Here is a 27,940-nt window from a genome sequence, read left to right on the forward strand (position 1 = left end):
CCAACAAGGAGCTTTTCAGCTCCCTCGTCTCATTTATGTATAAATAGACGTGTCTTTGCTCTCATCTAGCATTTGACCGTCAGTTATCATGGAAGTCATTTGTGCTTACTTCGATATCCAAGGCTTTACCATTAATGGCGATTTTCAGCCTCGTGAAATATGTTTGTTAAGTGATTATCTTACTTTAAACTTTCTAGTCAGTCAAATGGATTGTGAACCCACAGAAAAAGAACAATTACAAATCGAATATTTAACCAACAAGTTCCATGGACTTAGCTTATGTCCCAAAAGAGCAATCAATGCGGACTATGTCAAAACAATCATTAAATTGTTTTACTATTTTTCAAAGGATGGAAGCAAATATAGGATCGCATGTAAATCCAAAGAAGCGGAGGAATATCTGGATTCATTGAGTCTACCAGCTTTCAATATACTCACAGTCTATGGTGCAACGCATAAAGAGATCCATAGAAACCAATTACCATGTACTCATCACAATAGGGATGATCCCTCTCTCAAATGTTCACAAAATATTGTCCAAGATATGAAGACCTTCATCGATAATCTTGGTTTAGGTCAAATTCTTTGGATAATCTTTGAGCATTCTCAGCCTTTTCTTTATATTTGAAAAAAACAACGGGAAAAAATAACTGGAAAAAACAACGGGAAAAAAATAACTGGAAATATCAGGTTAGCTGGAAGTATCAGGTTAACGGCAAGTATCAGGTTAGCTAAAAATTGTTGCCTAAACTCAACCGCTACAATAATAGATGATCTTTGCGAGCACTCTAAGTTGAGGATTGATAACTTTGGAAAGGTCAATTGCTTTTTATATACTTTGACTGTGACATAGAAAATTTAGGTCTTTTTTCAACCTTAATTCAAGCTTAAAAAATCAAATTCTATTTGATTTTGACCATTCCTGGTTAATTGTTGTGGTTTTTTGATGATTATTTCTCGTTTAAATTTTTGTAATCGCAATCAGGAAAAGAAATGAAAGAAAGAGACATAAGTGACGCCATCTATGGTCAGTCACTGAAAGTGAAAATCGAAGGTGCTGCCATCTATTGATGTTCAAAAATTAGATAATACTATTGTTTAATTAAATACTGACTATACTTAACATTACCCAACTGTAATTATAAGAAATTGTGCTCAGTAGAGGTTAAGTATAACTTGGCTTTATAAATCATGACCTGAATAGGCTTAAAAACATGCTAACTAGGCTTAATTGTTGGGTCAATAGATGAGTGGTAGCTTAATTGTGGTATATAATGGTCATTGGTGGCTTAATTGTTGGGTCAATAGATGAGCGGTAGCTTAATTGTTGGATTAAATGGTCATTGGTGGCTTAATTGTTGGGTCAATAGATGAGTGGTAGCTTAATTGTGGTCAAAAGTATGCTGAAGTATGCTAACTATGCTTAATTACTTGATTAATTAACCATTTATTGGTTAATTATTGGTCTAATACTTAATTACTTATTCCGTTATCTTTGAATTCCGCTCCATTTCGGTCTCGGGCTGATCTATGTGACTTATTTGATAGATGGCTCTGGTTCCGCTTTGTTTACATCGGTAAAAAGTTCGATTTCAATCCCATTCTAACGTAATCTCTAGTCCCCATCACCATCAACGTGCCTTCATCTTCACCTTTAATTAGTTTAATTTAGTTTATTTATTTATTTTTGTTAAATTATTATCAATTTATTAATTATGCCAACCCGAGGGTAAGTACTTTTTTAATTTAATTCACTTTTGATCTTTTAATAACCTTTTTTCTCTTTTCAGTCAATCATCTCCCCTTCATGTTCAACTCCGAAGAGTTTTGGCTCATCTCGAGTCTGTCCTGATCGCCGTCCCCTCCTTCATCATCCGAACCATCGAGCTTGCGATCGAAAGGGTCAGGTCGTATGAGGACCAGGAGGCGCGAATCGAGCGCCTGTTGGTGAAACCAGCGCCTGTTGGCGCAAAACCAACACCTTCACTCCAAGAACGAGGAGCGAAGAGATGAGGTGGAGGAGGTCCGCAATGAACTGGCCGAGAAGGACCAGTTCATCCGTTATATTGATCTGCGGTGTGAAGCCGCCTTTGGTTTCCCTCCTGAAGTTTTTCAGGAGCGATATGCTCGGTGGGTTGAGTCTCGAGTGCGAGAGCTCGAGCTCAGAGACTCTAGCCGAGGCCTTACATTTGTATAAATTTCATTTTCATTTTTCGTTTAATTTATTTTTTCATTGGAAAAGTTTTCATTTTTCATTAAAAAAAGTTTTCATTTTGTTACCGGGAAAAAACTAATACCGTATGACGGTATTATTGGCCCAGAGGCGGACTGGTCCAGAAAAACCAACTCGGCTCAAAACCGGACTTTATAAGACTACTCCTAACCCTTTCCCTACCTTTTTCTACTTTTCGTCTACTTTATCTTAGCCTTTGCTTACAGTTAGCTTTCTTAGCTTTCCTTACCCTTTCTTTTTCCCACCTTCCTTTTTATTTCCTTACCTCACCTTTACCTTATCTTTTCTTTACATTTGCCTCTTTCCTTACCTTACCTTCATTATATCCTCTTTCCTGTCTTTACCTTTCTTTATCTCACCTTATCTCACCTTTACATTAACCCTTTTTTCTACCTTACCTTAGCCTTACCTTTACCTGTACCTGTGTTTCTTTGTTTACCCTTATCTATCCCTTTGCGCATTACCCTAACCTATAACTTAAAAAACCCCCTTACCTATACTATTGTCCCTCCCTCTTTGTTTTTCCCTTTCTTTTGTCTTTCATTTACCTTTCTGATACCTTAATTTATCTTTCCTTACCTTAACTTTGTCTTGAACTTTTTAATTTTTACTCTTTTTATTTTCTGATCATCCTCTTGCAATTGAAAATAATGAAGATTTTCCCATGGAAGACACTTCAGAAGACTTACTTGATCTTTCTACTGCTGAAATTAAATTAATTGATAATTTTTCCAATGATTCAATTGATCTTTCTACGGCTGCTAATTCATTTATAGATAATTTTAGCAATGATTTGATTGCTTTTCTGCTGATGATAATGGATTAATAGATAATTTTTCACAATTTAATCATGTAGAGCGGTTGAGATGAATGTGAATGAGCAAGAAACTAATGACTCACCTTGCGCAAAATCAGAAATCATTCGATTGGATCATTTAGAGGAAGTGCCAATGAACTCGGCTGATATACCTGTTTCAATTTTCGATTTCCTTTACTTATTATCATTGACACCTCCTCTTGAAGTACTCGTACCTTATTCTGTACTTGCATGCGTTGTGACGATAGATTTGAATACTTTAATAATTCATCTATCGAGCAGACTATTTTTATGTAATGAAACGTGTTCCTCAAGAAACTTTGTATTAAATTTTGTCTTTAGAATCTTCTGAAATTCGTGTCCCATCAAAAGATGAATCTTTTTGAACAAGATAAAGTTGATTATTCAATTCTCAAAATTCCTGAAAATGATTCATGTTCTACTGAAAATACTGATAAACCATGTAAAGCTTCAAAATAAGCAAATTTCTGAAAAAATCATACAAAAATTAGATTATAAAAGATTATACTGGAGTTCTTTTTTTGTCCTGCTTTTCGCTTCTTAATTGATATCACATTATAAAAACCAAAAGGATATTTACAAGTGTAATATGAGGCGAGATCGGGTAACTTTCTTTTTCAGGTTTACTTTAACCGACAACTTATTGTTAACTAAGGCTGTTTTATCAGACGATGATGATAAATGACGATTAAAACAGGAGTTGAAGACAAAAGAGGAGACAAGATCCACATTATGACCATAATCCTTTGGCTTACCAATGATTTAAGTCGAAAATTTGCTCAAGCTCTTCATTTCAATTTAGAGGTTGAATAGATAACTAGTTTTGTTCTCTTTCCATTCTTCTTTTTCTCTAAACATTTATTTCTAGTTAAAGTCCTATTTTCTTTAAATATTTTTATCACATTCATATTTGTGTTCATATTTTATTTCTAATTGTTTTTATTGTTTTTTCAAAAATATTGTCGCACAAGTATTTCTACTCACCATGTCAGTGCATCTTAAACCTGAAAGTGATGCCAATGTTATCGTCGCCCATCACTTGGGAGGATTGTTTGAGATGGACAAAGGTCTATTTTCCTCTGTCGCGACATTGTGCGCCCCACTTCTCACCTCTAACCCTGAGGTCAAAAGAATTTTGATCCCCGACACCGTTTCTTTCTCAGTTTTTGTGGTCTTTAAAGGCATGTTCCATGGAGATGAAATCAATGTAAAAGCAGATGAATTAGAGAGAAAGCATTGGTGTAAAATTTTTACGCATCTACAATATTAGCTGTGTTGATAATCAACCGATCGTTATTGCCAAACGCATATTCAAATTCTGGCGAGCAGTTATTCTTTGGCCAAGACATGATAGACAACCAAATGATGAAATCAAACCATGTAAGATTGTTTAATATTATGTTATTTTCATTCTTTTTATTCTCTTTCACTCTTTTTATTTTCTTAATAATTTACTCTGCATATGTTGCCAATAATCATTTATGTCAGGAGTTCAGACTTTACGAAAATCAAGATGCAGGGAAAATTGTTGATTATTATAATATAAAATTTACACACGGAGATTTCAGAAAGAATCTCATCTGTGTTGGTCCAAACAATAAGACTTTTCAAGTCAAAAGTTCATTGCTTCAGTTTGAATTCATCGTTTTCAACTTGTTCAAATTATTATTTAAGCTCAATAACAATGAATGGAAGAATGGCTCAATACCAGCAACAATGCCACAATCAACATAAAAGTAAGTTTCCCTAACCCTTTCCCTACCTTTTTCTACTTTTCGTCTACTTTATCTTAGCCTTTGCTTACAGTTAGCTTTCTTAGCTTTCCTTACCCTTTCTTTTTCCCACCTTCCTTTTTATTTCCTTACCTCACCTTTACCTTATCTTTTCTTTACATTTGCCTCTTTCCTTACCTTACCTTCATTATATCCTCTTTCCTGTCTTTACCTTTCTTTATCTCACCTTATCTCACCTTTACATTAACCCTTTTTTCTACCTTACCTTAGCCTTACCTTTACCTGTACCTGTGTTTCTTTGTTTACCCTTATCTATCCCTTTGCGCATTACCCTAACCTATAACTTAAAAAACCCCCTTACCTATACTATTGTCCCTCCCTCTTTGTTTTTCCCTTTCTTTTGTCTTTCATTTACCTTTCTGATACCTTAATTTATCTTTCCTTACCTTAACTTTGTCTTGAACTTTTTAATTTTTACTCTTTTTATTTTCTTTTCACTATAGTCTGATTTACTCCATTAGTCGACGAAATGTTGCAAGTTTCTCAACTATCGAAGAGCTTTTTGGTGATGAAACAATTACTTTTTCACCTATGGAAAGCGAACCAACGTCTGAATTGCCGTCGACTTTGCAAATATATGTACAAAATTTCATTGTGAAGAACGCCCAATCAACGGAAATTTCGAATTACAACGCTTCTGTGGCTTCTTTGCAAAACCAGATTGATCAACAAAATGCTGATCTAAAGGTAATGGAAAATATGATAGCGACTGCTAACTTTTTAATCATACAGTTAAATGAAGAATTAAATTCTTTGAAAAATATTATACATAATCAATCGTTAATCTTTATCAAAGTGGTTGTTGATTCCCAAGGTGACACTTGGGTTCAAGTTGGAAAATGAATTTTGAATTCAATAAAGTTTTACTTTCATTTAAACTTGTTATTATAACCGGTATCGCGGTGAGCCAGAAATGGCTTTTTTATACTACTGTGATTCATTTTTAACTCAAGACAAGACAATAAATGATAACGTTAGCATGGATACTTTCACGTGATGCCAGTTGACCATTAAGCACATATGTTTAGTGTTAAGAGTAAAGGAGGTTAGTCCAAAGAGTAAAGGAAATAGTTTCAAGTCATTTTTTGCATTATTTATTAAGCTTTAATTAAATCGATTAATTGGATATCAATTTTTTACTATCGATGATAGCCAGAAATTCCCTTGGGTTTAACCAAGGTTTTCTTGAAAAAAATCTTATTTTTAATGTTGCATATTGCTTTACATTTAACCTACTATAAGTTTTACTGAAAATTCACTCCATTTTTGACTGCATGGGATATTTGTATACGTAATATGTAAAAATCAAGTAAAATAAAAAAGAAATGGTACAAATTATTCTCTTCTTTCTTGATTTTTGTCTATTTCTATGTCCTTCCAAATACTCTTCTCATTCTTAACAATGGTAAGATGGCAATCTTGCTCAAAGAAAAAATACAGTCATAATGGATCATAAAAAGCACACAAACAGATAAAACCTGAACAATAACGGTTGATGAATCAGAACATCAACTTTATCAATCACAAAATCTCCATGGTTTTGCATGAAAAAACCTGATAAGTGAATAGCAATATAAAGAAATGATAATTTGTTTTGTTGCATTCAGGTTTGCCAAGACATCATATTATATCATAATAACATAAGACTAGTTTATTGAGGTTTAAATTCAAAGAACTGTTTTTAACCTTTTCCACATCTTATGTAAGAAAATGACATGATTTTTCATATTGCTCATTAAATTTTCAAATATTAATAGTAAAACTTTTCTGTCAGTAATTTTGACAATCTTCCTGGTTCCGATACTAGTTGGATAACATTGGTCAATTCACTCATTTCCATCCGAAATTAAAGATGATAATTTGGATGAATATTCACAATTGACTGATGTGTCAATTTGATCAAAAATTATTCACAGAATGTTGAAACATAAAAAATGATCCTCAGTTTTCAATTCTAAGCTTGTTGGAACCTGTCGTTTTATTGAGAAAATGATTTGCTACTGGTGAACATATTAATAGGTGACAATATTTTGATTACATTTATTTGAAATCAATGAAGGGAAATGAAATCAATTAGATATAAGTCAAGGTTTCAATGGTTCACAGCGAAACTGTTTCAACTAACAAGTTATTTTCAATAACAAATATTTGTTTTGAATAAAATCCTGATAGTGGAACTGATGGTTGAATAGAATAGAGTTTCTCCCTTTTCAGTGTAATCTTTTGCTCTTGTCGATCAGTAAATTTCCAAGTTCATATTATTACCACTTTTAATCTGTGCTCTTCCAAATTTCGATTTAAATTTGACGATATTTGAGTAATTATTCAAGTGCATAATTGCATCATTTTACAATGTTTTGAATCATTTACAGCTGTATTAAGGGGATTAAGGAGGGCGTCTTTGGGTGCAGTGCTTTATTAATTTAATGAGTACCGAGAAACGTATCTAACAATCTGGAAATGCTTTTATTTTGATCATAAACAATGCGTTCACGAATTGATACCTTTAATCTTCTGACTGTAATAAGACGAACAAATAAATAGTGAAGTCTATCCAATGAAAATTTTATGTCAGTTTAATTTTTTTTGCAACAAACAAGTGTTTGTGACACTTCAATTATTTTGTTAGAAGTTTTTAGTGATAAAATGGCCAAAATTACTTCCAAAGAGGTTTGGGAAATCGTTAAACTTTTACGAATCGATGTTTTCTTCTTTTTGGCAACTCTGAGTACTTCATTACCTGGAATCGCTCTCAACCAACTGATGCAGGATAAATTTTGTATCAACACATATCCAGTCAACGAAAGTGTCTGCTTAAATTTGGAGGCTGCTGGACCTGAATATGATACAGTTAGGAATGATGTATTGAAAGACACAACAACACTTAAAATGAATATTACTCTAATGACTACAATACCAGCGATGATTTTATCACTCATTTTGGGTTTTTGGATTGATAAATATCCTGGTCATCTACGATATCTTCTTGGTTCAGCATCTTTAGCAAATATCTGTCAAAACATCATGACTATACATCAATGTTTACACTTTGAAATGGGTATGTAATGCAACCTCGTGATTGAAGAGGAAGTTATACAGTATAACTTATACTGTTATTCAAATCATTTGATACTCAACGTTCATTTTTTTAGGCGCGGACTCGCTATTATGGACGAATTTGGTTCCAGTGTTCACTGGAAGCGGAATTATTATCTCAATAGGAACCTTTACTTATGCTACAAGGAAGACACCAGCCAAGTTTCGAGCTGTTAGGTTCATGATACTTGAAATTTGCATATTTGCATGTAAGTTACATCTTCCAATTAATACTGATAATTTTAATTATAAAAACTTAATGCTTGACTGATTATTGATATTGACAGCTATGCCTGTTGCAAGCCTTGTGGGTGGAGGTGTACTCGCAGCTAAACCATGGTTTCCAAACCAGCATCGTAACTACATTGGAGTTTACATCATTTCATCGGTAATCGCGGTTATTGCGGCTGTTTGGGTTATGTTGTTGCTATATGACGCTGCTGACGATGAGGTTAAAACAGCTGAATCTCACCCAAAGGATGATGCCTCAAGTCCTGATAATAAGGAAAGCAAGAAGAAAACAGTGAAACAAATAATTTATGATATAATCAAACCTGATAATATCCTTCATTCAAGTCGCACAGTTTTCAAAAAGAGACCAAATAATGCTCAATGGTACTTAATATCAACAATCGTGGTGTCCATCATAGCAAACATTGGTTACACTGGTGAGCAACATATTGGGTACCAGTTTACGCAAAAAGTATATCATTTCAGTGCTGAGCAAATTGGATATTATGGGGCAATTCTCGTTATTTTCCCTGCTTTGGGTACACTTATTGGTCCTCCTCTATTCATTAATGTAATGCATCTTCATGATACTTCATTGGCCATAATTGGTATTGTCTCAATAATGACAGCTTTCCTCGCCAAAGGTTTTATCCTCAGTCCAATAGCCTACTTCTTCACCCTATTTGGTTCGTTCGCTGCTGTCATTCCTCTTGCCGATCGATCAATCATTTCTCGAATGATTCATAAAGACGAGATTGGTCAAGTTTATGCATTTTCATCAGCTATCGGAGGATTTTCTCCAACTATCGCATCAGTGTTTTACAGCAAAGTATTTACAGCAACATTGGACTACAATCCTGGTCTTGTGTACATAATTGCTGGTTTATTATTCACTTTTCCCTTAGCTAACGCTATTGTACTCAACATAAAAAAGATGAAATGGGATTTAGTTTTGATCGCTGAAAAGGAAAAGGAAACTCAAGAAAACAAAGTTGAACTCACAACACTTGCAAAATAACGAATTTAATTCCCTTATCCGGACTTACATTGTGAATTACATAATTTTGATACAAATTAGATTCTTACTTCCATCTCGACTAATTCATCGTTTAAAACAGATCTTTTTAATCATTCATTTCGTGCTTCCCAAATAATCAAACCAAAATTTTATGATGTTTCAATTATAAATAAAGATCAATAAATCCTTTTTGTTTATTTTCACTTCATAAATTATTATAATATCGCAACATTGTATTATAAAAAATAACTCAATAAAGTTCAAAAATTCTGCTCCTTGTCAATGAATTTGCATTGTATCGTCATTTGCTTCAAGTTTGCAAAAAATGAGAAAATTATTCAAAATCTTTTTATCCTACACATAAATACCTGGTACACTTTTGGGGAAACTTTTACCCGGTAAATAGTGAAGTCTATCCAATGGAAACTTCAGTTTAATTTTTTTCAACACACAAGTGTTGGACATTATTCAACTTTGTGTTAGAAGTGAATAAACTTCTTGAATTTGATTCCAATTTAAGTGATAAAAATGACCAAAATTACTTCCAAAGAGGTTTGGGAACTTGCTAAACTTTTAAGAATCGATGTTTTTTACTTTTTGGCAACTTTAAGTACTTCATTACCTGGAATCGCTCTCAACCAATTGATGCAGGATAAATTTTGTATCAACACATATCCAGTCAATGAAAGTGTCTGTTTAAATTTGGAGACTACTGGAGCTGAATATGATAAAGTTAAGACACTACAACACTTAAAATGCATATTACTCTAATGACAACAATACCAGCCATCATTCTGTCCCTCATTTTGGGTTATTGGATTGATAAATATCCTGGTCATCTTCGGTATCTTTCTGGTGTAGCATCTTTAGCAATCGTCTGTCAAAACATTATGATTATACATCAATGTTTACACTTTAAAATGGGTAATAGATAATCGTGAAGGATTAGGAAACTATACTGTTATTCAAATAATTTGATCAACATCTAATTTTTAGGAGCTCGCTCGTTATTGTGGACAAATTTAGTTCCAGTATTCACTGGGAGCGAAATTATTATCTCAACAGGAACCTTTACTTATGCTACAAGGAAGACACCAGCCAAGTTTCGAGCTGTTAGGTTTATGACACTCGAAATTTGTTTATTTGCAAGCACGTTACATCTTTTCATTAATACTGATAATTTTAATTATAAAAGCGCATTGCTTGACTTATAATTGATATTGACAGCTATGCCTGTTGCAAGCCTTGTGGGTGGAGGTGTACTCGCAGCTAAACCATGGTTTCCAAACCAGCATCGTAACTATATTGGAGTTTATATCATTTCATCGGTAATCGCGGTTATTGCGGCTGTTTGGGTTATGTTGTTGCTATATGACGCTGCTGACGATGAGGTTAAAGCAGATGAATCGCAACAAAATGTCTCAAGTCCTGAAAATGATGAAAAAAGAAGAAAACAGTCAAACAAATAATTTATGATATAATAAAACCAGATAATATCCTTCATTCAAGTCGCACAGTTTTCAAAAGAAGACCAAATAATGCCCATTGGTACTTAATATCAACTATACTGGTTGGAATTATAGCAGACATTGCTTACTCTAGTGATCAATACATAGGATATCAGTTTACTCAAAAAGTATATCATTGTAGTGCTGAGCAAATTGGATATTACGGTTCCATTATCATTCTTTTCCTTGCTTTGGGTGTAATTATTGGTCCTCCTCTATTCATTAATGTAATGCATCTTCATGATACTACATTAGCCATAATTGGCATTGTTTCAATAATGGTGGCTTTTCTTGCCAAAGGTTTTATTCTGAGTCCCGTAGCCTACTTTTTCATCATATTTAGTAGCTTCTCTGCTGTCATTTCTCTTGCCGATCGATCAATTATTTCTCGAATGATTCATAAAGACGAGATTGGTCAAGTTTACGCATTTACATCAGCTATCGGAGGATTTTCTCCAACAATTTCATCATTGTTTTACACCAAAATATTTACAGCAACATTGGACTACAATCCTGGTCTTGTGTACATAATTGCTGGTTTATTATTCGCCATTCCTTTAGCTAACATACATATCTAATATATTTTGTTGAACATAAAGAAGCAGAAATGGGATTTAGTTTTGATTGATGAAAAGGAAAAAGAAACTCAAGAAAACAAAGTTAAACTTACACCAGCTAAAAATAACGAATAACTATTATAATTTCCTTACGCGGACTTGCGGAGACAACTTTGAGGCAAATAACAGTGCTTAGTGTTGGTAACTATGCTTAGTGCATTCGATTTGTAAAAATATTCAATCAATTACAAATTGACTTTGAATTGAATCTCAACTTTGGACTCGATTTCGCCGAAGACTATCATCCGATTTTAAACAGCACTATTGGTCCCAGTTTCTATTTGCCTACAAACCAACAGAGTTTAAATTTGATTGAAATCAACTTTTTCCCATTTTTGCCCACTTTTTCAATTAGTGTCAACCTAAAATTGATCTGTAAAATTTTAGGTGCAATATGAAGCAATTACGCGAGGGCTTTTATACAATCATAATCTACGGTTTGATCTGCAGTATATTAATTTGTGTTTAGTTTAGCCTATTAGCTTATCGGTTCGATCCAATTGAGTGCATAGAAACTCTAAAATTTAATGGCACTGTTTTAGAAGCAATCGCTGTACTGAATTTGAACTGGAGAACAAAGAAAACAATAAAGTCTAATAACTTTTCCTCAGTATGTTCCAGTTTATTCAACAGTTAGGGCCGGTCCGGTAATCATTTTCAATCTCATTTAATGTCATTTAATTCAATATCTCATTAAAATTTTTTATCTTGAAACGATATCATTGGTTTGATTGAGGAAAAATGTTACCTTTGTCATGCTCATATAGTTTAAAGTGTCCGGTGAACATCTCTTTATAATTTTTAATTGAGATTGAAATGATTACCGGACCGGCCCTTAACAGTGAATAGTAGTTGAACTCCAATTAATTAAAGTTTCATTTAAAGTGATAAAATGACCAAAATTACTTCCAAAGAGGTTTGGGAACTTGCTAAACTTTTGAGAATCGATGTTTTTTACTTTTTGGCAACTTTAAGTACTTCATTACCTGGAATTGCTCTCAACCAATTGATGCAGGATAAATATTGTATCAACGCGTATTCGCAAAATGAAAGTGTCTGTTTAAATTTGGAAAAGGCTGGATCTGAATTGGAAGCAGTTAAGAATGATGTATTGAAAAACACGACAACACTTAAAATGCATATTACTCTAATGACAACAATACCAGCCATCATTCTGTCCCTCATTTTGGGTTATTGGATGGATAAATATCCTGGTCATCTCCGGTATCTTTCTGGTGTAGCCTCTTTAGCAATCGTCTGTCAAAACATTATGATTATACATCAATGTTTAAACTTTGAAATGGGTAAGCAATAGATACACGTTACTATAGAGTACTTATTCAACTCCTTTGACGCTCAACGTTTGCTTTCAAGTCGCTGACTCGTTATTATGGACAAATTTAGTTCCAGTGTTCACTGGAAGCGGAACTATAATATCCATTGGAACTTTTACTTATGCAACAAGAAAGACACCAGCCAAGTTTCGAGCTGTCAGGTTTACAATCATCGAAATTTGCTTATTTGCAAGTAAGTTTTATCTTTTTAACCTAATAACCATTTAGCATAAATTGAATTATAAACGCCTAATGATTGACTCATTTTTGATAACGACAGCTATGCCTATTTCAAATCTTTTGGGTGGAGGTGTACTCGCATCTAAACCATGGTTTCCAAACCAGCTTCGTAACTACATTGGAGTTTATATCATTTCATCGGTAATCGCGGTTATTGCGGCTGTTTGGGTTATGTTGTTGCTTTATGACGCTGTTGACGATGAGGTTGAAACAGACGAATCTCAACCAAATGGTGATACTTCAAGTTCTGAGAATAATGAAAACAAGAAGAAAACAGTGAAACAAATAATTTATGATATAATCAAACCAGACAATATTTTCCATGCAAGTCGCACTGTTTTCAAAAGAAGACCAAATAATGCTCATTGGTATTTGACATTAACAATATTCACTGGATTTATAGCGAATATCTGTTATACCGGTGAACATCATATTGGATACCAGTTTAGCCAAAAAGTATATCATTTCAGTGCTGAGCAAATTGCATATTATGGGTCCATTCTCATTATTTTCCCTGCTTTGGGTGTACTCATTGGCCCTCCACTATTCATTCATAAAATGCACCTTCATGATACTGCATTGGCCATAATTGGTATTGTTTCAATAATGACGGTTTATCTTGCCAAAGGTTTTATCCTTAGTCCAGTATCATACTTCTTTGTCATATTTGGTTCTTTCGCTGGTGTGATATTTGTTGCCGATCGATCAATCATTTCTCGAATGATTCATAAAGACGAGATTGGTCAAGTTTATGCATTTTCATCAGTTATTGGAGGATTCGTTCCAACAATTTCATCAGTGTTTTACAGCAAAGTATTTACAGCAACATTGGACTACAATCCTGGTCTTGTGCACATAATTACTGGTTTATTATTCACCATTCCTTTAGCTAACTCTATTTTACTGAACATGAACAAGCAGAAATGGGATTTAGTTTTGATTGCTGAAAAAGAAACTCAAGAAAACCAAGTTGAACTTTCAATACATAATAAATAACTTAATTCACTTTACGAGACTTACTTTATTTCATGATTTAAATACAAATTATAATAGATTCTGACTATCAGTTCAAGAAAAGACTGTAGCTTGATTCGGTCAATGAAAATTTTTGAACAGCTTTTTTGGGCAAGAAAAAAGATTTGTTTGACTAGATTTGTACTAAAAGGAAACTTTAAACACAATCATGCACTTGTGCACAAATTGACACGAATTGAAACAAATGGGCGAAAACGGGTAAAAAATGAGTCCCTTCAAAGTTTGGATTGTCAAGTATTGCTATTAAAAAACTTCTCCAACTTATCCAACACTCCATCTCACATTAATCGCTCAGGAACAATCATCTTTCCCTCTTTAACTGAACCAACTCGCAACCTGCACCAGCCCTTGTCACAATGGTTCCTGCCAGTTTCACCTCATCCAAATTTATCTCAACCCTGCTATCCACCACTAAGTCCAACATGAATCATAGGAATCGCCCTAATGATAGTTACGATCCGTAAGTCAATTTAACCAGTTAAATTGTACATTTTAATCGAAAAAGTAGACCAAAACAAAAGATCTCTTGTCTAATTTTGAAACTTTAATGCCTACGATCAACTTGCAGAGTTAATTTCATTCAGTAAATTGCTTCTTCATGATTTAGGCTTCGAATATCCATCTATTAGTACGAGTTGTTACTAAAAAGGCACAATAAACACATTTGCAACGTTTTTGCACAAGTTTACACAAATGCTTCAAAACAAATGACCAAAAACGGGTGGAAATTGCTCTCATGCAAATTTAGATTCTGTAAGTTTGTAGGGAAATAGAAACTGAGTCCCTAGGTGCTGTCGAAAAACTTCTTTGGCCCATAGTTTTTGAGAAAAGCGCGTCCAAAGTTGAAACTTCGATCGGCTTTTTTACGTTTTTGGAAGCAGATTTTTTCAGGAAACTTACTTGCAATATGTTATTTTCGATTGTTTACCAGAAAATGAACTTATTTTGTGGAATAAAACTTTCCGTTTTTCGTAAAACAGATAAGTTCGATTTTGATTTAAACCGACTTTTTTCTGTGACCTAAACACTTAGAGAGCTGAAACTTATTGTTAGTGGATAAAAATTGTAGCTACATATCGACAGTTGAATGATTTTTTCGAGACATTGACAATTCTCTTGATTTTGGCCCTTTTGCATAATAACTTCGAACATTAATATTTCGAGAATGGTTGCACCTACAACCAACATTCATCAACCAATCATTAGATTACGACATGAGCTATAATATACTGCATTATAAAATTATTCGAGATACCAGAAAGCAAGTTATAGCATTTTATTACTTGAGTTGTTTGTCTTGATACTTTATTTATAAAGCTAAATGTTTATCCAAACACAAATCTCATATGTTGGAATGATATTCATTATTAAATTGATTAACTCAGATTAAATTCGGTATTCCGTCTTATCATAGTATCGCTAATGACAACATCTGATGATTGTTCAATGAAAGTTGATTGTAGGTGCGACCATTCTCGAAATATTAATGTTCGAAGTTATTATGCAAAAGGGCCAAAATCAAGAGAATTGTCAATGTCTCGAAAAAATCATTCAACTGTCGATATGTAGCTACAATTTTTATCCACTAACAATAAGTTTCAGCTCTCTAAGTGTTTAGGTCACAGAAAAAAGTCGGTTTAAATCAAAATCGAACTTATCTGTTTTACGAAAAACGGAAAGTTTTATTTCACAAAATAAGTTCATTTTCTGGTAAACAATCGAAAATAACATATTGCAAGTAAGTTTCCTGAAAAAATCTGCTTCCAAAAACGTACAAAAGCCGATCGAAGTTTCAACTTTGGACGCGCTTTTCTCAAAAACTATGGGCCGGAGAAGTTTTTCAACAGCACCTATGGATTCAGATTTTATTTCCCTACAAACTGACACAAACTAAATTGGAAATAAATCAATTTTCATCCGTTTTTGGCCATTTGTTTTGCAGCATTTGTGTAAACTTGTGCAAAAACGTTGCAAATGTGTTTATTGTGTCTTTTTAGCAACAACTCGTATTAATAGATGAAAATTTGACGCCTAAATCATAGAGGAACAATTAACTGAATGAAATTAACTATGCAAGTTGATCGTTGGCATTAAAAAAATCACTCGACGATCATAATTCAGTTTCATAGTTTATTTACTGACGATTAATTAGATCCACGATAACTTTAACTTCATTTATGACCCATTTTTCAATGCTAATGGTCTGTATTATGACAATCTTAATTTACAATTTTCTAAGCAAATTAACACCAAGCTTTACTTCTTCGAATCTCATTTCTAAATCATCTTCATCTTTTTCTGTAATATTTTCTGTAATACAATGCCATCGATTCAAAATTGAATAAATATTTATAATTATAATACAAAGCGAATGCACTATTTGCCTTAGAATTGGTCCCTCGTCAAGAGAACCAATTTTTTCGATAAAAACTGGTAAAGTTTACCCTTAAGTCTATCTGGATGGTTCAATTTTCACAGTTTTTAGTTTATACTTTTGACTTAAGCATGGATTTCCATGATAATCAGAACCTGTTAATAAATAAAAGTAATGATTGAAACAGCATTTGACTTTATATTTGTTTTATTAAAAAATTAAAAACTCGCATTTATTACATCTTTTAATACATCGCGATTACTACATTAATATCTAGCGATTTATAAATCTAATAATTGAAAAATTGATTGGTCCAAAATAGTACTCTGCGAAATCTATTTGATCATTGAGTTTAAAAAATATGTGCGATCAGATCCAGCTCTCATCCTTCAACTAATCAAACAATGGTTCAATCTCAATCTAAATATGAAGCCGTGTGAAGTTGATTTAATCATGATTTCAAATCAATAAATCTAGAGATTTAATCTGAAAGCTTGATAAATCAATTGAGATGAAACTTGAACCAAGATTTACTGAATGAAAAATCAGGTAAAACCAAAGTCAAAAAGGATAACACAGTAGGTTTTGCACGTACATAGGAAAGCCCATTAAAGATAATTGATGCGTTTTATTATAATTAATAAGCTCTGTTTCAAATATGCGAGCGCTTTCGAAAAATCTCGCTGATTATCTATTGATATCATTAGAGTAACAAAATAAACAAAAATGAGAACAGTTAACAATTGATTGGAGTCTGCAGGGAATTTGGTCATCTTTCGTATTCAATTTTATCATTTAATATTTTGAGAAACCCAAATATGTTGAGAAACAGTCGATCAGGGAAGCAATCATTAAAAATTATATGCACAAAACAGCCTAATATTATCACCACCTGATTCTCTTTACAATTACTCGACTCGTTTTTGTCTTATCACTTGATTAATAAAAATGTCGACAGTTCAGGTAAGTCTCTCTTCTTAACTGCCTAATGCGGCTTTGACAGCTTTTTGGGCAGCTTCATCCAAATCACTGGCAGTTATTATACCTGGAACAGTTTCCAACATTTTCATGGCAGATTTTTGATTGGTTCCTTCAAGGCGAACAATCAATGGTACATTAACCAAATGATGAGCTGCAATTAAACCAGCGGCCACAGTTTCACAGTTAACGATTCCACCAAAAATGTTGACCAGAATTACTTTTACTTTTGGATCTTGGGTTATTATATGGAAAGCTTTTTCTACTCCATCTTGAGTCACTCCACCTCCAACATCAAGAAAATTTGCAGGAGATCCAGCATGATGATGAATGATATCCATGGTTGCCATAGCTAATCCAGCGCCATTGACAAAACAACCAATGTTACCATCCATGGCAACAAAATTAAGATTATATTTTTTGGCTAAAACTTGACGAGGGTCTTCTTTTTCCAAATTTTCCTCTTCCAATTCTTTAACCCATCCTTGTCTGAAAGATGCATTCTCATCAAATTGTATCTTTGCATCAAAGCAGACCACCTTTTTTTCAGGTGTTAATCCAAAAGGATTGATTTCAATTTGAGTAGCGTCGATATTAACGAATAGCTTGAATAGATTGGCGATTTCCTTGGCAGCCCTGTCGATAACTTCTGGATCGGTTAAACCTAAAATGAAAATAATAATAAAAATTAATGATTCAATATGTTACAATGAACATTATGGAAAACACAATGATTTTGAAATCCAAAGCGTAATAATCTCTCAACTTGAAATTGTATGGATAATTGTATTTCCATTTTCACTATATTATAGCATAATCTCACCTAATCCTTTTTTGGCAATGTGTTTGAGATAATCTTGGTCAAGCTCTTGATTGTCAGTCAAAGGTAAAGGAAATTTGTGAATGGCTTCAGGAGTTTTTTCGGCAACTTCTTCAATATTTACACCACCAAATTGTGAAGCTACCAGAACAGGTCCACCAGAAGAACGGTCTAATAAAATGGCAACATAATATTCTTTGTCTATGTCCAACGCTTCAGCAACCATAACTTTACGGACAAGAGCACCTTCCTCTGTTGTTTGTGCGGTTACCAAATGATCATTCAACATATTCTTGACCAGTGGTAAAATTTCCTTCTTGTCTTTAGTCAATTTAACTCCTCCTTTCATACCAGATTTCTTGAAGTAACCTTTTCCTCGGCCACCAGCCAATACCTGAGCTTTAATAACATACTCGGAGCAAGTAAAATCAGACAAATTAGAGTCAGCATTTTCCAACGATTCAACAACTTTAAACCTTTGAACTGTCAAACCATTTTCGGACATAATTTTTTTACTCTGATATTCTTGCAAGTCTATAAACCTTCTTTGTTGGCTACCACATAAACTCCAAACACGTTGACCTAGAGATGCCTTGTCAATCAATGTATAACAACGGTTGAGAAGATGTCTTGTAGCCATGATTTCGTCACGTAATTATTTAGATGACACTGATTAATTTAACTCTAATTAAGATTTTAAAGTAAACTTAAAAAAATAACATATGTAATAAACTAAACCAAATAAACAAATTAAATAAACCAATACGAGGAAATAAAGATGAAATGTGAAAACCTATCGAGGCACAATGAAGTTGTTACACAGGCAGTAAACAAAAATCTCAAGCAACCATGTGATCAAGATTGAGTGAGACTTTCTCTTTGCATCTTTTACTCTTTGGGCTTGTTATTGGTGATGGAACCTGAATAAAACAGTGATAACATTGAAATTGATTTAAGACATCTTAATTGTTGACAGAACTTTTAAATTATAAAACAAAACAAAACCAAAGTCACTATTGAGGAATTGTGTTTAATTTTTTTAAAGGTCCCTCCAGAGTCGAGGTTAATCAAGGTTGAGATTAAGTTTTCTGATATGATAATATTGACAATTGTGAGATGAAATAATTTACAATTTGAATCAAACTTAAGTTAATATTTTATTTGTTAGTAGAGCAAAAAATTAATATGATTCACCAAAATTTGTTAAACAATATCTAATAAAATTGCGATAACGTAAAAAACTCGCAATGAAATATCAAATATCATTTTATAATAAATAACAATATTAAATGAAGTAGATTAATAATTACATAGGACATCAGATGTAAACTAAACTTATTAATGGTAATAATTGCACAAGAATCACATTGGTTAAATAATCAGGCATTTACGGTTATTGAATAAGACTTATCGAGCTTTGAGTCGTAAAGTTTCACAAGAAATAATTGAATCACAGTTACGAAGATACGTTAATTATTACTGACGCTACTGTAGAAGCTGCTGTAGTAATTGTAGAAGCTAGTGTAGAAACTATTGGCACATTGGTTGAATTGTCCATAACACCAGCCAAAGTAGTGGTGATGATTCCAGTGGATTCTTTAACATCAGATTGAATACTACATTTAGGAGTATAGAAGATAATGACGGTTGAACCAGCGAGAGTAGCCCACCAAACAATCCAAAATAAGATGAAGGAGAGCATACGGACCTTTATCCAAAAAGGATCATTAGCATATTTCATTAGCTCTTCTTTATTCAATCCAATCTTGATTCCATTGTAACCAGAAATAGCAACCTTAACTTCGCCTCTTTTTTCTTCTACACCGGAAGAAACGAATTGTACCTTTGATGGCGAAGACTCAGCTGATCTACTGGAAAAGGGTTCCTTAACATCCATCTCTAAATCTCTGGACATATCAATTAATCAAAACATTAATCACTTCAAGATATAACTGGAAAATAAACTTACTTACTTATTATAAAACAAAATGGTTCAAGAAGGCACGTGTGATTTTACCAAAAATTAACAGAGACCGTTATTTTTATACAATGATATAAGCAGGGTTTGTCTCAGTATTGCACAAAGTTACATCACAGTGTTTATCTAACAAGCAAAGACAAGTCTATGATAAGCTTTTAAACTGTTAATCGAAATGGTAATCCATATTTTATGCCTTCACTCGTTACTTGAAAAATATGGATTAAGTAACCATCTTTGATGCAACAAATGTATTTTTAGACAAACATCAATAATCGCTAATCAATAAGTTCATCTTAATTTTAAAAAAAATGTTTGCAAATCAACAAAATGTTGGAAAAAGTTCAATCCCATCATCAGGTTACTGAAAAAGTAAAATTGTGACTAGAGTTTGTCAAACTATCCAAAGCTGTAGCAACCAGTTTTTATAAAGAACCCGGTTAATTATTATTCGGTTAATGGGCAACAAAGCTTGATCTTGAAGTTATCCATTGCAAATACCAAGTTTCAATGTAATGAATAGAGTTCATGAGATTGGAAGACACTGAAATACGTTGTATTAAATACGGTCCTGAAAAGAGTAAAATCAGTCACTTGACTTTAAACACTGTCGTAAACATAATTAGTAAAGAGGGCCATAACTCAATGAATATTTTCACTACATCAATAAGGAAGATTTTGCAATAAAACGGTGTTGATTTAACATCAAATTGATAGTCAAGATAAATTAATTGAGCTAAATTACTGTTGATTTCAGTAAAAAATTAAACAAAATACGCGCTCAATTACCAAACATATGTACGTTGGTCACGTGATTATACTTACGCATACATTGTAGTTACTTATTCTTTGAATATATTCTGTGATGATTAGACATAAGTTGATTTAAAATGACAAAATTTTCAACATTTATTACAGCATAATTTGCCTTAATTAGTTACAACTTTGATCATTTTTTAAATATTCTGTGATTTGTCTTAATCATATCTTGTCTTAAAATTTATTTTCTTCTCTTGTTCCACTTTACAAATTTTTCACTTGTTTACCATCAGCATCATTTGTCAAATTTTACTTTATTTAGACCGATTTGAACGGATATTTGACTAAAGCCAATTAATAATCATGGCCTGTGACTTAAGTGATCACTCAACACCAGTTGTAGCCTCTGTTTTAGTATTGACAGAATCTCCTGTGGAAGATTCTGATGATAGTACAGAATCTGAGATGATACCTGCTTCTAATCGTTTCATCTGTGGTCAACCAGCTCAATCGTATAGTCCCTACAATCGTCATCTACCTTATGCTTCTGTTCTTGAAGAAGAAGCAGCCAATTATTTCAAAGAAATTAAGGCAAACTTGGGAAAATGTTTACTCCTGTCCGTTCACAAAACTGATTGTGTTAGTGAGGTAAAATATTACCTTGCTCTGTATGAGCAATATTTTACCAAAGAAGATCATATACTGTTAATCAAATTGTTTTTCCAAGCCATGCAAATACCTGGAATTGAAATGTCCACTTTATCAGGCATTGTATCAATTCTAAATTCATTGTTAAGGTAAATCAAATTTTATCACATCCAGTGATTCATTCATGATTATTCAACTAGTCTTAATTATTTATTCTGAGAATCAAAGAAAATCTATCTATACTCTTTATCTAAATGCGATCAGGTTTGATTTTCGTTGCATATGCTTGTCATTCTGACTCTTGTACGATTGATAAAGATTAGGATGCATTATTATCAACTTATTTTATCCACAACTTTGCAAATAATCATTTTAACATTTACAAATTAACTTTTTTTATCTTGATTAATCAACAGGAAGCAACGTTTAATATCATCAAAAGATTTAGTAATTGAATGGCGTCCTCTCTACGATATTTACTGCAAGTTCATATTTGAAAGGAAAAATCTATTCTTGATGGGCCAATCTTATGGTTTCGAATCAAATATCAGGAGCCTTATTGAATTATCTAGAAATTATTTTGCAGTTGAAGCAACTAAAGAGATTCTTGATGAACTTCGTCCAGTTCTATGTCCATTCACAACTTGTAAAATATTTCGTTGCGCTTTTCTACTAGGACTTTTTCTGCCCACAAAGATGTTTCCCGAACATCATGATAAAGGATACAAACTCTGGTTTGATGAAATCGTGGCCCTTTGGGCAGGACCTAATGCTATTCAGTATGAAAACATTTTGTTTAAATTGTTATCTCGCTTGGCAGTGCACAATGTTGGCTACATCGATTGGACACCATACATGCCTACCATTTTCAACAAATATACCAAAGCCATGAATAATTCTGTTATTCAATCACCATTGGCAATTCTTGCACTTTCTACTGATTGTTCATCTTTGGTTAATTGGATTGTTGCCATGATTGGTGGACCTCAATCAAAAGCTCTCGAATACATTGAAGGTCTTTTCAAAGCTGTAGAATCAAATTTCCATCCTAGTAACATGTCTCGATGGAACTCACAATTAACCAATATACTGTCTAGATTATCTTTGACTTTCATAAGACGTATACATTGTGAAAGATACCGTAAAAAATCATGGGAACCTAAAGCTCCAAAAGAGTATCAGATAACAGATGCCGAGATTGACAAATTTGTTGACATTTTGCTACCAATTTTGTTAACAACAATGTTTTCACGGTTTGGAACTGGAGCTACATTTACTGCTCTTCGTGATCTAGCATGGCTACGACCAGAGAAAGTTATCCCACCTTTAGTTGAAAAATTATACATTGCTCTCGATTCTAATTTAGAAGCTCATCGACTTAATTCTCTTATGTCCGCCTTGACAGTAGTTGGACCTATTATGGTTAATGGTCTTGATCGTTATGAAGATGGTAAAACTCATCTCATCAACTTACTTTTTTCATCACTTCCTGGGCTTGATTGTAATGACATTAAAAAGTGCGGCAACACCTTTGGACTAATCACTAATCTGGTAGATTCTGTACCTTTGATGGACTGCTCAGCGATGATTGACATTCGTAATGACTTGACAGAAAATGAGTATAACATTGCTTTGGAAACGGCTCGATTCGAAGAATTTGTTTTAATCTTTCTAGAAAAAGTGTTGACTTTAGTTGAAAATTATTCACCAGAACATAGACCAGAAAAGATTGATAATGATCCCATCAAACAAAGTTCAGATGAATCGTATTTCGAGTCATCCATGGTGATTTCTTTATCCACGGTTCTCTATCATTCTTCTCCTCAAATTTTTGATAAAGCTTTGGACAAGATGTTTATTTTCCTTGGAGGTCGACTTTTTGAATCTAGGTCTACAATTAAACTAATGGCTATAGTTTGTGAACTTTTTGCTAAGGCAAGTTAATGACCGTAATTCTTCTTATTTGACTATCTCTTAATTTTATTAATTTTTTCTCTTTTCTCTTACCTTAGGTTCGCCCGAAAAAAGTTTTAGACAAATTTATGCCTTACTTACATTCAACAATCATGGGCTTAACGGAGAATGAAGATGTTTTTGAAGAAGATTCAATTGATGTTCAACTATCATTAGCTTTACAAATTGCCTCTGCAATAGTTGTTGAAGGAAGCGCTCTCGAACAACATCAACAGAAAATAATTGATATTGTTAGACGAGGCTTGAAGTTGAAACACAGTCAAGGATACAAACCCGCTGCTGCTATCCTTAAAAACTGCTTCGAATGCTTAACGACAGTTTATCCAAGTTCGAAAAATAGTTTCAGTTTATCATGGGAACAATTATCTGACTTTAAAAATATCAATCCTATCCGTCTATGGGGTATTCACGAAAAAGAGGATGACATTGTCATTGATTGGTTTGTGCCTTCAGATACTGAAATTTCATTTGCACAGAAATTACTAGATGAATTTTTAGTTACTGAATTACAATGTCTCAAAGAATGGACTGAAGATCAACGGACACTGACTCGTGAGTCAGTTCACAGAAGTTTAAATGTTGTCCTCTATTGTGTTAGTGGTGCTTTTTGTGTCTTACCTCCTTTTGATTCGGATGAATATGTTATCCTTGATACTCCTGTTCCACCTCCACGTGAACGTGTTCACGAGATTGGGACCAAACCATTGTTTCTTTCCTCTGGAGTTAATCCTCGTCAACTTGTTGCTGAATCAACGCGAAAAATTTTAAAGCACATAATCAGCCATTGTGATGATGACATCAAATCGTTAGATCTTATCATTTGTATATACCAATTTGTCTTAGGATGGATGAAAAGTGGACGTTTTATGAAAATTAATCGTGAAAATTATTCTGCTATGAGGAAAAATTTTGATAATAAACTTTATGGTCGTAAAAAATTACCAAGAAAAATTGTAGTAGACAGAGTGCGGATTCAACATGAGGTAAATGATTTTCTTTATTCAACTTAAACGTCATTATGTTAAATCTCTCTTTTTCTTCTTTCTTATTTTACAGACAAGAATGTCTCACAGAGTTTGGGGAAAATTCACAAATCTTCACCGTGATCTGGTTCTTGATCTCTTTGCTCTTGCATTGAGTCATTATTCTGAAGTTAGAGCTAAAGCTCATGCAGCTTTATCTCTATTCAAACATCCTTTTGGTTATCGTTTGATAGCTTCTGAATTAACCAAAGTGTTTGCTAAGAAACGTGCCGGAGAAACAGAAGAAATTCAAGGAGCTCTTTCAATTCTGCTTAATCACCATACAGCTGCTTTTATGGGAGTCTCTGACTGGGAATGTGTTACACCATTGTGGTTGTCTTTAATCAACACAGAATACAGTGAAAAGCCAGCAATTATTGTCTTAATTGAGCAACTTAGTAAACATGCATTCTCCAAACTTCAACCATTATTGATTAACTTTGAAATATCTACTGAACTTCAAAATATTGGCAAACAACTTTACACTCGTGGTATTTTACCTAATTTGCCTATGCCTAGTGAGGAGGAAATCAATAAAGGAGTGATTTCATGTCAAGCCGCCAATAAAGCAAATCGTGATCTTTATGAATCGTTTGTTCATTCGTTGGTTGATTCAATTGAAAGTGGAAAACTTCATTGGCGTCATTTACAATTTGCCTTTCTTTTACTACAGTCTCTCATTCGTAAAGACATCAAATTTCCTATTGAAGGAGTTCGCATACTTGTTAAAAATTTAATTAATGATCACATTTCTATCCGACGTATTTGTATCAATGGTGTTGCTGCCATTTTACGACAACACAAACGTAAAATTGAATTTGAACATACTTTTGTTGACTACAACTCTGACGATGTTAAATCCTGTGATTGGCTTTATATACGACCAGAAATTGATTATATGGATGAAACCGTGTGGAAATCAACGAAATTTGTCAATTCCACATTTATAAGTCCTACTTACTGTCCTCATGAAGGTGTCAAATATTACACTGATGCTCAAGCTTTACCTGCTCGCAATTTAGACTCTGTTGGTCCCGATGAAGCTGTAATCCTTGAATTTTTCCTAGACAAAGCTAAGGTCACTAAACTTCTGGACTTTATCACACTTGATGATAAAAAAACTAGTTTACTGGGACCAAGGCGATACAAGCTGTTCCAAGGATTATTTTGCAACTTTGGTATAACACCTTTAGATTGTTTCCGTGATTTCCTTGAAAACATGACTCTTGAAACTAAAGATAATATTCATAAATGTGGTTGTGATATATTAACGGGTCTTGTTCGAGGGTCTAAATATTGGCCTTACAAAGATATCATTTCTCTGCGACAATTTTTGGAACCTGTTATGAAGAAACTATTGAAAATCATTTCTCGTGAAACAACTGAACATTATGTTGAATTTTGTTCCTTTGGTTTTCGTCGGTTGGATGGTCGGCGTTTCTCTTGGCTACTTTCGTATCTTATTGAAGATCCTCTTTGCTCTAATGATACAGCTGCAACTTCATTCCAATCTTTTTCACGATTGAAAATTTTGAGTGATGTGCTCACTAGTCAATGTTGGCGAGCCATGCCTTATATAAGACTTTTATTTGATCACATATTGAAACATAATCATCTGAAAAACTCATATCAAAATATACGACAATTGATTGGTTGTTCATTAACTCAATTATTACAATTTGATAATGATTTCTTCAATTCAGCTAACAAAACTTTGCAAAATTATCCTAAAATTGATGAACTTTTAGCCGTTGCATTACCAGAGTTAGAGGCAGCTTGTATCAACGACAAGCAGCCATCTTTATCACCACCATCTTCATCACATTCACCATCATCATCATCATCGTCAGAGGTTGTTGTTGTAGATTCCAGTAGTAATTCGGTCGATGAATTTGATAAAGATTGTAGCAATCTTGTCACAACTATTTGTTATTGGATTCACCCTCATCTATCACTGAATCCTTTCATAACCAGACCTTTGATTCTTCAGCTTGTACCAATTGTAAGTTAAATGAATTATTTCAAAATTGAATTAGTTATTAATCTACAATCTTTTTCACTCTTTAGGTCTGTGAGATTAAATATCGTGCAAAAGATGATGAGCTAACTGCATCAGCACATGAAGCCTTAAATTCAATCGGTCAATGCTCTATCAATGAAAAATTCATTAATGCTGCTTTAGGTGTTTGCCAAAAGGTAGAATTTAAAATTTTAATATTCTCAATTGTTCAAATTAATCTTATTTTCATTCTTTTTTACATTTTCAATATTTAGATGAAAGTAAATAAATCATGGCATACTCGAGTTTGTGTTATTTCATTTCTCCAATTGATGGTTTCATCCAATCTTTTTACTCTTATGAATGATCCTGAGCGCAATCAAACAGTAGCTAATTTAATCTTTGATCTTCTTCAAGACGATCGTTTGGAAGTTCGAGAAAAGGCCGCCGGTTTACTTGGTGGCCTTATTCATTACCAATTTATAAAGGTTGATAAAACACTGATTAATCGGTTTAAAAGGAAATGTGCACGAAAATTGACTCGAAGTACACAAAACTTCGGCTATGATAGCTCCGAGTTGAATGAAAAACATGGCGGCGCTCTTGGTTTATGTTCAATTGTACATGCTTATCCATATGATGTTCCCGAATTTCTTCCAGATGTTCTCATGTTTCTTGGTGATCACCTTCATGATCCTCAACCAATTCCAGTAAGATCATTTTTCGCCTCTAAATCATCTTTTAATTTAATTAAATTTTTACTAATCATTGATCGGATCTTTTTAAATTTTTAGACAACCATCAGAAAGGCTCTCTCAGACTTTAAGAGGACCCATCATGACAATTGGCGTCAACATAAGGAAAAATTCAATGAAGATCAACTTGCGATAATTACAGATTTACTGGTTTCACCAAACTATTATGCCTAATTTTGTTTCAATTCAATCAAAGTCATGTTAAACAAGCTGAAAAATTAAACGGACAAAATGATTTAGAAATGAATAACGACACTAATAAATAATCATAATTTTAGATGGATCTACCCATTGGAAATGAAAATCAGGTCGAATGGTTTGACAAAGTTGAAATCTGGTGATAATAATCAAAGTCAACTAGCCACCCAATTTGACGTAACAAAACCATTGGTATAACTCTTTATAGAATCTAATACGAAAATATTATAATTATAAAAAAATACAAATGAATATTGTTAAAATTTGAAAATACTAAGGCAATATAAAATTAAGAATACACTGAAAATATCTAGAATCCTTTTGTTTTTCTTTCGTGATTGTTAAAAATCTTTATGTACTGAAAAGGGCTTTTAAACAAGACATTACTTGAACGTCCAAGACAATTAATCAATTATTTACTTACTTCCAGTTGAAACGTAATTATATTTACTAGAAACATTTCAACTCAAAAGAACAAAAAATCTTTCACAT

The 27,940-nt window shown here is 33.2% G+C and overlaps 5 protein-coding genes across 5 annotated transcripts; 3 read left to right on the forward strand and 2 right to left on the reverse strand.

The window, feature by feature from the left end:
* Nucleotides 1-7,146: 7,146 nt before the first annotated feature.
* Nucleotides 7,147-9,492, forward strand: LOC107372004 (putative peptidoglycan muropeptide transporter SLC46). Its single transcript, XM_015940147.3, has 3 exons — nt 7,147-7,922; nt 8,017-8,169; nt 8,248-9,492. The coding sequence occupies exons 1-3, from the start codon at nt 7,511-7,513 to the stop codon at nt 9,207-9,209; spliced, it is 1,527 nt and encodes a 508-aa protein (XP_015795633.2). The 5' UTR covers nt 7,147-7,510; the 3' UTR covers nt 9,210-9,492.
* A 2,734-nt stretch (nt 9,493-12,226) lies between these two features.
* LOC149094744 (putative peptidoglycan muropeptide transporter SLC46) lies at nt 12,227-13,904 on the forward strand. The gene is made up of 3 exons (XM_089265857.1): nt 12,227-12,638; nt 12,709-12,861; nt 12,949-13,904. The coding sequence occupies exons 1-3, from the start codon at nt 12,227-12,229 to the stop codon at nt 13,902-13,904; spliced, it is 1,521 nt and encodes a 506-aa protein (XP_089121983.1).
* A 3,021-nt stretch (nt 13,905-16,925) lies between these two features.
* LOC107372293 (succinate--CoA ligase [GDP-forming] subunit beta, mitochondrial) lies at nt 16,926-18,913 on the reverse strand. The gene is made up of 2 exons (XM_015940501.3): nt 18,119-18,913; nt 16,926-17,959 (listed from the first exon to the last, which is right to left on the reverse strand). Exons 1-2 carry the CDS (start codon nt 18,753-18,755, stop codon nt 17,295-17,297), a joined length of 1,302 nt encoding a protein of 433 aa, XP_015795987.1. The 5' UTR covers nt 18,756-18,913; the 3' UTR covers nt 16,926-17,294.
* A 340-nt stretch (nt 18,914-19,253) lies between these two features.
* Nucleotides 19,254-20,122, reverse strand: LOC149094745 (amino acid transporter heavy chain SLC3A2-like). Its single transcript, XM_089266157.1, has 2 exons — nt 20,085-20,122; nt 19,254-20,022 (listed from the first exon to the last, which is right to left on the reverse strand). The coding sequence occupies exon 2, from the start codon at nt 20,010-20,012 to the stop codon at nt 19,572-19,574; it is 441 nt and encodes a 146-aa protein (XP_089122283.1). The 5' UTR covers nt 20,013-20,022; nt 20,085-20,122; the 3' UTR covers nt 19,254-19,571.
* An 834-nt stretch (nt 20,123-20,956) lies between these two features.
* LOC107372294 (proteasome activator complex subunit 4) lies at nt 20,957-27,755 on the forward strand. The gene is made up of 7 exons (XM_015940502.2): nt 20,957-21,649; nt 21,917-23,435; nt 23,513-24,457; nt 24,531-26,498; nt 26,564-26,692; nt 26,771-27,205; nt 27,290-27,755. The coding sequence occupies exons 1-7, from the start codon at nt 21,216-21,218 to the stop codon at nt 27,422-27,424; spliced, it is 5,565 nt and encodes a 1,854-aa protein (XP_015795988.2). The 5' UTR covers nt 20,957-21,215; the 3' UTR covers nt 27,425-27,755.
* The last annotated feature ends 185 nt before the right edge of the window (nt 27,756-27,940 follow it).

Source organism: Tetranychus urticae, chromosome 1 (genome assembly GCF_039701765.1).
Source record: "Tetranychus urticae isolate SD_2017Ah chromosome 1, NJAU_TeUrti_SD_1.0, whole genome shotgun sequence".
NCBI classification, from domain to species: Eukaryota; Metazoa; Arthropoda; class Arachnida; order Trombidiformes; family Tetranychidae; genus Tetranychus; species Tetranychus urticae.